Below are 10,361 nucleotides of genomic sequence, written 5' to 3'. Positions count from 1 at the left end.
AATGCATGTTCATTTTTCCCTTAGAACTTTTGTGGTTTCCACAATAACTTTATTGAAGTAGGATACAATACCAGCTGCAGTCATTCCAACTGCCCATGCGCAGAGTCCCCAGCGGCGCTGTGGCTAATGAAGAATAATAAATCATAAAAGGGTTTTCAGGTACAGCCGAGAGAGCGTGTGAGAGGAAAGGGAGTGAGAGAATGGGTGAGCAAGTAAGAGAGAGAGAGAGAGAGAGAGAGAGAGAGAGAGAGAGAGAGAGAGAGAGAGAGAGAGAGAGAGAGAGAGAGAGAGAGAGAGAGAGAGAGAGAGAGAGACACTCAGCCTGCCCTTCGCCTTAGAGCACAGACAGATCGAGTCCCCGCAGCATTGAAGGTAGTCGACTGTCACCTTTATCTCAAAATCGCACTCAACAACAATCGGGATTCTTAGGTTAAAAAGCGACATTATTTTTTACAACGTTATTTTTAAGAGTTGCGCGAAGGGAAGAGAGAATAAACTTTTTTTTTCCTCCACAAAGACAAACTCACCAAAGACATCAACACCTGCCGCTGTAGCAAATACAACATATCTTGTAAGGACGGAGGAAAGGGCGATTGAAAATTCGGTGGAGCGTTTTGGTAAGAGTTGACTAAGGAGTTTACCGACAGCGCGCGCTCAATGCGTAAGTCTGCATGGCTTTTACTGGCGCTCGCGACACATCTCAAGCCACGGTGCGACGGAGCGACCAAGACAGCGTTCTCTCAGACCATTAGGTAGTAATTGATGTGCTGTCTAGAGACTCGGTGCATCATCCTCTTCACGTTACACGTTGCAACGACACTTGTATCAGCCATCGACTTGAGACTTCCGCGCAGCGACTGGGCTTGAACTCCAGTCGAAGAAGGCGGAGTCTTAACTTATTAAAAGGAACTCGCCGAGGCTCGGTCGCAAATATGATGATGATGTCTCTGAACAGCAAGCAGGCGTTCGCCATGCCCCACACCAGTCTGCCCGAGCCCAAATACTCCAGTTTGCATTCGTCTTCCTCTTCCACTTTGACTTCCAACGCGCCCTCGTCCTCCTGCTCTTCGTCCCGACACAGCAACAACACGATCAGCAGCAGCTCGGAGGCGATGCGGCGAGCATGTCTCCCAACCCCACCGGTACGTATTCTGCATAATCACCGCTTAAAGGCACATTTTGACAGCCCACTTTTTCCGCTTGATGTTTTTTTCATGTCTGCACAGCAAATCACCCAACACCTCAAATTTTCCCTCCCAACTTATGTATTCAGTCGGGTTTGCCTTGCGTATTAATTTTTATGACCTGGGATATTGCATGTGTCTTGTTTTGTGTGTGTTCTTTTTTAGGAATTCTTTTTTTACATGCTGGAAATGTTTTAAAACCACGGAGTGGAGCGTGAATTCCCTGCTGACAGATATGTGTGCATTCTATTTGCAATTGCAGAGCAATATATTCGGGGGTTTGGATGAGAGTTTGTTGGCCCGCGCGGAAGCTCTGGCGGCGGTGGATATAGTCTCGCAGACCAAAAGCCATCATCACCCACCTCACCACAGCCCCTTCAAGCCGGACATAACCTACCACACCATGAACACGCTTCCTTGCACCTCCTCGTCCTCGTCGTCGTCCGTGCCCATCTCGCACCCGTCGGCTCTTGGAGGCCACCACCACCATCACCATCACCACCACCACCACCAGCCGCACCAGGCACTTGAGGGGGACCTGCTGGATCACATCACCCCTGGACTGACACTAGCTGGGGCCATGGCAGGGCCAGACGGCTCGGTGGTCTCCACGCCTGCGCACCCTGCTCACATGGCAGGCATGAACCACATGCACCAAGCTGCCATCAATATGGCTCACGCCCATGGGCTGCAATCCCACATGGGCTGCATGAGCGACGTGGATGCAGATCCTAGGGACTTGGAAGCATTTGCTGAGCGCTTTAAACAGCGTCGGATCAAACTTGGTGTGACCCAAGCGGATGTAGGGTCAGCCCTGGCCAACCTGAAGATCCCAGGCGTTGGCTCTTTGAGCCAGAGTACCATCTGCCGATTTGAATCTCTCACGTTGTCTCACAACAACATGATCGCCCTGAAGCCCATCCTGCAAGCCTGGCTCGAGGAGGCTGAGAAGTCACACCGGGAGAAACTGAATAAACCCGAGCTCTTCAACGGGGCCGAGAAGAAGAGGAAGCGAACCTCCATCGCGGCCCCCGAGAAAAGGTCCCTCGAAGCTTATTTTGCCATTCAGCCGCGTCCGTCATCAGAGAAAATCGCAGCAATCGCAGAGAAGCTGGACCTCAAAAAGAACGTAGTGCGGGTTTGGTTTTGCAACCAGAGGCAAAAACAAAAACGCATGAAATACTCGGCGTGCGTCTAGAAAATCGATCTGAAGACCAACACGTGTCGAGAGACTCCTAAAACTCTTTAAAGACGATTTGTAAAATATTTCTTATCTCACACCTTTTTCAATCATCAGTAACGTGTTCATTGAGCCAGACTTTCATGACATTCAAAAGAGACTAAAAACAAAAACAAATCACTGTCACGAATTACTCAAATGGGATGTGGAATGATTTAAAGGATCGTTTGACTGATCAAGTAAGACCATTCGTTTTTCCTCACTTATTAAAGCACACTTTCTATATCAGAGGATCATGAAGTTACACACATCACCTGTTATTACAAACCCTGAGAGAAAAAAAATTGACAGTGTTTGTCAGTGTTTTTATTTGACGTTTTTCTTTCTTAGCATATCACGTTAATTCAGGGTCCATTAGAGGAAAAGAGGATATAACGAAGTCTAACTATTCAAGCATCTCCTTGTAAATTATTGATTTAGCTGTTACATACATCATTTTGTGTTTCGTCTTGTTGATTTTAATAATAATTAACCTAGCCTAAAAATGTAGGCATTGGATGACCAGAATATATCCATGTTTTTCTTATGAAGGTATATGGATTTGGGACGTACATTTAATATTACTTACCTCTAGTTATTAAAATAGAACACATTGGAAATACTACTGAACATGAGGAGAGGTTAAATTGATTTTTTAGTGATGGGATTTGTTCAGCCAAATATCTGTTGCAATACGCCTGCACTCTAACGTGGCTGTGTTTCTTATGAACTATTTATGAAGTGAGGTAATGTTTACTTCATTACATATTTATTGGGATTCCCTCCACGTTTTTACTTGAAAAAATCATATTGAGACAACAAGAAAAACGTGTCCCTCTGCAAATGGGGAAGACTGCTTGAAATAAGCCATTTTTCCCTCCTTTCGTTCCTCTAACGTTCGAGATGGCACAATCGAGAGATATATGAGAACATTTTGTTTGGAATTATTTTCATGTATGTTATCTGGTTATTTATTTGTATAAATATACGCGTATAATTATGGAGTCGTTGCTTGTTAAATTCACCATGTTTTGAAATGTTTTCTTAAAGAAAAAGATCAGTTCCTTTGAAACATACACGTAATATGTAAATAATTCAGTTGGACATACATAAGATATTCGTACAGGTATTTGCTGTGTTGCTGTTTTAGCTGCGGTAACTGTATTGTCTGTTGCTTTAGGTTTAATTGTCGGATCTATTCATTTATTTATTACATCAGTGTATATTTAAGTTACTATTTGATAATTGAATTGAACTATGTGTTTCATTAAAGAACAAAATTTTAACATTTTATTGAACGTTCTCAATGGGTTTATTTATATTATATTCAAAGGCCTAACTAGAAGATTGCAAGCGTCCAGTACTTTCACGGAGAAATAGGTTTAAATCCCTCGCTCATCATGTGGGACAACATGTGTCTTTACTACCAACTGATAAATTAAATGTTTACTTATTATATTGTTATTTATTTCTCTCTCTCTCTCTCTCTCTCTCTCTCTCTCTCTCTCTCTGCTCTCTCTCTCTCTCTCATAAAAAGAAAAGAAAAGAAAAATGCTTTCTACATTTGAGCTGTGCTTGGTGTTTTCACGAATGACTACTTGCATTCCAAACCATTGGAAGCCTACCTGTGAGCAAATGCTAATATTCTATTAAAGTCTAATCATGAAGTCTACAGAGGTCTGGGGAGGTCCCTCGAGTCCAGCGCTGCCAGATGTCAGGCCGCTAGAAAAACACCTCGCCTGCCAAGGTGCCGGGCTCCATTTAAATCCACAGTCGATGGTTCTCGTTCTTCTATCGACATAGGCAGCCCTTTGAAGACTGACTCGGTTCACTGTCAGGCCGTTTGAAAATAAATAAATAAATAAATAAAAATAAATAAAAAATAAATCGACGCGACTGTCATCTCAGCAGCGCCGCACATGTCATCATGGCATTCGGCGCAACGATTACTTTCAGCACCACGGACAGCTACCCGAACCTGCCCATTTTCAAAGGGATTTATCAGATGAAGAACGAATGCAATTTGCATTTCGTATTGTTCTTTGAAAATAACAACAACAACAACAATAATAATAATAATAAGAGCCTAATATTAATATTTTTGCAAAATGTTTATTTTAAAACGTTCATAAATATGTGAACTTATAAGAAGCACACATCGATTCATTTTGCTACTTAAAACATTGAGAATATGTTTAGTAAAATTTCTGATCTGCATATTTTTCGTTCAAAAACAAATGCCATCAGTTATCTTGGTTGATTTTGAGATGCCGACAAGCTCTCATCAATTCTAACCTGCTTTACAGAAGGAAATCAGTTCTTCTAAATGAGCCAATTACTTAACATGCTAATATGAACGAATTATTAAATTACACATGGAATTATGAGAAGCAGATAATTATCAGTGAGTAAGTAATCATTAACTGGAGCTGTTAATTACATTCGGGTATGGAGGCCTGGATTGGAATGGGAATAAATGCTCACAGGCCTATCCCAAGCAAGCTTACCCCCTACTTAACTTTCAGATAGGTGCGAAAAATATCGATCGTTATTTTGATAGCAAATCAGTCAGGGGGAAAACTGAGAGGACTAAAATAAAAGTGCATGCAATACACACAATCGGGCACGCGTAACGTGTCCAGATGTCTGTTTCCAGGAAAAGCGAATGTGTCGTTTTATAAATTTACCCAAGAGGGGGCACTGACCTGTTAGCGGTATCGCACGCTTTAAAAATCACGGTGGTCACGCTCAAAAAGGGAAGGGCAGCGCTGTTTTCCTTTGTTATAATTAGGCCTTCTGTTTTCTTCCTCTTGCCCCCTGAACATTTCCCCCCTTTCACAGGGATAGTGATGAAAATTTAATGAAGCCAGGGACTGTCGGTGCTCCGCCTGGGGACCTGCGAATAGAATATTTTAACTGTACATTTACCCCAAGTGTCTGCCATCAAAGAACGTTAAGGCGAACCACAAGCCTCTGACGAGTTGGAGACAAAAGAACCCCTTATTTAGTGCTCGAACGTTTATTGTGTTGTCACTGCAGTCCATTGCGTTTTTGATTTGATTCATTTGTTTATTTATAATTTTTGTATTATTATTAGTATTTTTGTAGACATGCACTTCGGCATTAAAAAATACCACTTCTCTTGAATCAGTGCAATGTTAGGCTAATTATATTTCATGCTTATTTCGATATAAAAAAATAATAATAGGGTATAATTGTGGTTAATTATGCTGCGTTCATGTATGTAAGGAATTACATGTGTGAATACATGTGTACAAAAAACACTTGTGTGTACTTCCACAGAGGTGTATTTGTAAAAGTTACAAATAATAGCGCAAATACACACTTTTTCTCGTTTCGATCTCATCATGTCTTGAACTTCCCAGGCTCGCATGCGTGCAAACACACGTGCAAATAACACTGCCAAAGGCGATTTAGGGTTATATACGGCGGGTTTATTAAATGAAAAAAATAAATAAAATAATAAATCACGATGATAATGAACGAAATACTTGTAAATCTAATAAAACCCTATAGCGTAAGACCTTTATGCTTCAAAAATATAACACATGTAATCAAGTCTAATACAAATAGCGACAATAGCCTGTAGGCTGCAAAGTAGTACTAATGCTATCACCTCTACGAAAATAATTATGCACATAAACTAAAGTTTAAATACACCCGTATATTACCAATTATTGGGAAGTAGACTGAGCACAGGCCTGTCTTCCTTTTTTTATCTGTTATCATGATTTTAATAAACTATAAGGATATTGAGAATACTATTTCTGAAGTGGTCTACACATTGTTAGCATTTGACAGGTTCTTTGCGTCGACCTATGCGTTTCGTACAGGTTCATTACGGGTAAATTAATTAATTAATATTTTAATGTGTTTAACATGGGTTCAATCTTATAGAATATTCTGTCTATTTAACATGCAACCATTTAGAGGTGTATCAAAATAAATATTTAACTTCATGATTAAGCTACTAAGTTAAATGTCCATTGTAGCAAACTATAAAATAATGACATTACGAATTTTTTTTTAGCGAAACACATTAATCACCAACTTTCGGATAATTCGATTGAGTGTTTGACGGACATCAAATAAACACTCAATACAATTGTGATTCAAACAACGAATGACCCTCAACTGGCGGAATTTGTGCTATGCTTTTCAACAAAACACAAATAAAACAATTCACAATGAAAAGGTAAATACCCCCCATATTAGCCTACCATGCTACCATTTGTGGCATACTGTTGAAATTGGCGTCTTCAAAAGAGACCTATGGTGATTAAATATGAATGAGTCTAGGATGTGCATGTAAGCTATGTTTCTCATTCAGCCTGGTTTTCCTCCTGCTCGCCACGAAATTCATTTAGGCCTTAACTCACAGCACGTTGCGTTCTCTTGTTCTCAGACGCTGTTGCGCCGTTCCAAATGAGCAAGTCGCAGTTAGTCGCGCATTTGGCAATAATGAGAAGGTGGTAGAGCTGTCTGCAGGATGTGTGTGTTCACTGACAGCCGTGCTCCGCTGCAGATCTATTCATCATACCCGCTAGGACTGCATCTCTCTCTCTCTCTCTCTCTCACTCTCTCTCTCTCTCTCTCTCTCTCTCTCCCCCCCTCAGTTTATACAGAACAGAATCATTTACATAAAGTCCTTAAGGCAAATAACTGTTGGGGGCTCTAATTTATATCTGATCGAAAATTAGCCGTCATTATGCGCCCCATTAGCCGCGTCTTTAATGTGCTTCTAAGCACCATTTGTCAAGCAGCTTGTTAATATCCTTCAAGTCTTTAAAGTTGAGAGCTCATTAAAAGACTGCTCCGTGGTATTGATGCTATTTTATAAAATTCTGCACGAAGGGCCGTTTAAAAGTTTTCCACTTCCTTCTCAGAACTGAATGACATATGGTTTCCTGGGCAGTACGCAAGATGCACCAATGTTCCCAAATTTGATGAAAGTTCTGTACGTGTGTAGCCTTTCTTACGCTTCGTGGTCAGTTGCTACCACAAGGAGGGAAATAAAATCCTCTAGGCTAATGTGATGCTGCCAGGTTAAGTTTTACCAAGAAATAAAACTGGCTAAAGGGTTTGCAAATTGCAAAATGATTTCCAGATCATCAAATGCATTCAGAATTATTTCGACAATTGCACACCATATGCCATTTTAAAGCGAATTTGCGTGTGTGTGTGTGTGTGTGTGTGTGTGTGTGTGCGCGTGTGTAATCAATGGGTCAGGTGTTTATAATCAAGATCTGTCGTGTATAATTAGGCCCGTGCTGGGTGCTGCTTGCCCGTTGGTGGGATTTAACGGGTCCTTATTATTAGTTAAAAACTCAAGCGTCCTGTCGTTCCTTTCGTGGACTCCTCCAGGCTAAAGCAATAAAGCGAGTAATTAGAATGCTAAAGACAGATGTAAATAAAAGCAATGAGACAGTGGTGAGGGATGTGGCACTGGGGTCAGGCTCTCATCAAAAACCCAGTTGGTGTGACGACACGACGCCCGGGCAAGTGCCAGAGGCCTAAGGCTACAGGGACAGACCACAGGCAAAATTGACTAAATTACTAAAATTTATTTTCGGAATATAGGCCTATTGCTTTATAAATGCATGTTATGCACCGCACGAATGAATCGTCAATAAGATATTTGTGAAATATCACGCACGGAAGGCCACTCTAATTTATGTTGTATCCCTTTTAAGGAGAGACATTAATGTTTGCCTTTAGCTTGGACTTTGAACAACTAAGCGTAGTTAACATCCCCCTGCAAACTCGCTTTTCACATTGAAGGTGAACAATAGTTTTTATTTATTTATTTATTTATTTATTTATTTATTCATAAGACTCCTTTCACTGAGGATGAAATGTTTTAATTATTATTATTATTATTTATAATTCTATTAAAATAATAATATATGTTAATATAGATCTGTTAATTTAAGTAATTACAATAAGACATTTCTTGCCCTTTTTATGTTGCCTTAATAACAGTATTGTAGCGGACGTCGGGTAATTAAATATTAGATGTTCAATATAGTATTGTAATGCAAATCGAATTGTATATATTTCGTCTAGCCTATATGTGACCCAGCTATTAATTATTAATTATTATTATGCATTCGCTGTCAGCCATCAATTAGGATGCAGACTATAAATACATAAAAATAACCTTGGGTCGCTTTTCAGTATTCACCCATAATTCCATTCTACAAATATTCATACTTTAGAGTATCGGAAAGCCTCAATGTAATGAAACATTCTCGAGTAATGTAATTGTTTTAGACAATGGCAGTGTTTTACTCAAGCTCTCATAGAGAGAGAGAGACAGAGAGATAGAGAGAGAGAGAGAGAGAGAGCACTGCCCTGTTTAAAGTGCTTTCACTTCTCTGTCTGATCCCTCTCTTCACTAATGAGATGTTCACTAGAGGTTTACCTGGCTACCCATTAGCTGGGCTTTATTGTACCCCAGCCACCTCTACCCTTGTTTTATTTCTCTTCTTACATCACTAATCACAGATGCTGGAAATGCTGGCTACAGAATACAGAAGAAAAACACGCCACAATTCACTGTAAGGTAGAGCACTGGCAGATTTTTAGCTTATTATTATTACTATTATTTGTACATTAGTATTATTATAATTATTAATGTTATTATTAATAATAATGATTATTATTGAAACACATTTATAATAGCCTACATTATAGTGTTTTCACTATATATGATCATCAAGCCCAGACGCAATCTCAGATTTTTGTTATTTATTATTTTTTACTTCACTTTCAGGAATTTACATAGTTACACAATGAATCTGTGTAATTCTGTTTAATTCTAACCTAAATATATATTTAAATATGTTAAAACATTGGTTGAACAGGGCTGGAAGACACAATGTTAATGCTGGCTGAAGCATAATCAAATTGTCCACACACACACACACAAACAAATGAGCGTGCAAAGGGGTAGATGTATCAAGCAAGCAGTGGCTGCATTTACAGCGAATGTGAGAAAGTTCTGCCGACATTGACTGCAGTTAAATAATTAGAAGATCTGGGCTTATAAACTGTCACACAACCACAGGATGTACAGCAGAATGATGGCCTAATGTTGGATCATTTTCTAACTTCAGCATTTATAGTAAAAGATCATTCACTTGTTGCTATTTTGTTATATTAAAGGGACAGTAATAAAATCTGCCGAGATCGTGAAGATGCAGTCTTTCATGTCTCCATGTAAACCTCCTTTTATATGTACCTGCATAACCTCCGATGATGCCTTTATTTGTTTTTTTCCAAAGGCGATGCTTCAAAAGCCAAGCTGAATGTGAGATCTGTGTGTCTGTTTACTATACAAGCTAAGAAAGAGAGTTCTCTCTGACAAGAACGGTGAGTATAATGTATTTATTAATTTACCAAGATGAAACAAGATGAAGTTTTGGTGCAAAGAAAGTTGAAGCAGCAATTTCCCGGCATCTTTCTTTTCCCTGCTGGTTGTGTAAAGTTTGTGGAGGCATTTCAGCATCTCATTTAATTCATGCTAGTGCAACAATGTGTGATTAAACTATGGCAAAATGCAATAAGTGGTGAAACTATATGCGCTCAAAACCAATGAGTTTACGAAAATCATAATTAATGATAATAATATGTCAACATTTATTGCCAGCCTGTAATATAAAGCAGCATAATGTTGAATTTTTGCATAGCTAAAATAGCTGGAAGTGGCTTATACCAAAAATGGTCCACATTCAATGTTGCTAATGGCTGCGCCCTAGTTTTGCTGAAAAATAAGGTGGATAGAAGTTTGAAATACGGGCATTCAAATTCAGTATAATCTGCAGATTTCTGTGGGCACACATTCCATATGAGTCTGCTAATTAGTAGGCCTTTAGCTATAATTCCACTAAAGAGCACAGCAGCTATTCTTAACTATTTATATACCCAATTCATAT

The 10,361-nt window shown here is 39.5% G+C and overlaps 1 protein-coding gene across 2 annotated transcripts; it reads left to right on the top strand.

Moving 5' to 3' along the window:
• Nucleotides 1–411: 411 nt before the first annotated feature.
• Nucleotides 412–3,590, top strand: LOC127644255 (POU domain, class 4, transcription factor 2). 2 transcript variants are annotated; one of them, XM_052127345.1, is made up of 2 exons: nucleotides 412–1,142; nucleotides 1,447–3,590. In XM_052127345.1, the coding sequence occupies exons 1-2, from the start codon at nucleotides 933–935 to the stop codon at nucleotides 2,380–2,382; spliced, it is 1,146 nt and encodes a 381-aa protein (XP_051983305.1). In that variant the 5' UTR covers nucleotides 412–932; the 3' UTR covers nucleotides 2,383–3,590. The 2 variants fall into 2 exon arrangements, with proteins under 2 accessions (XP_051983305.1, XP_051983306.1); XM_052127346.1 differs by having other exon boundaries at nucleotides 1,104–1,142; nucleotides 1,350–3,590.
• The last annotated feature ends 6,771 nt before the right edge of the window (nucleotides 3,591–10,361 follow it).

Source organism: Xyrauchen texanus, chromosome 5 (assembly GCF_025860055.1).
Source record: "Xyrauchen texanus isolate HMW12.3.18 chromosome 5, RBS_HiC_50CHRs, whole genome shotgun sequence".
NCBI lineage: Eukaryota > Metazoa > Chordata > Actinopteri > Cypriniformes > Catostomidae > Xyrauchen > Xyrauchen texanus.
The sequence above is the reverse complement of the archived record's forward strand: the minus strand, read 5'-3'. Positions and strand labels throughout refer to the sequence as shown.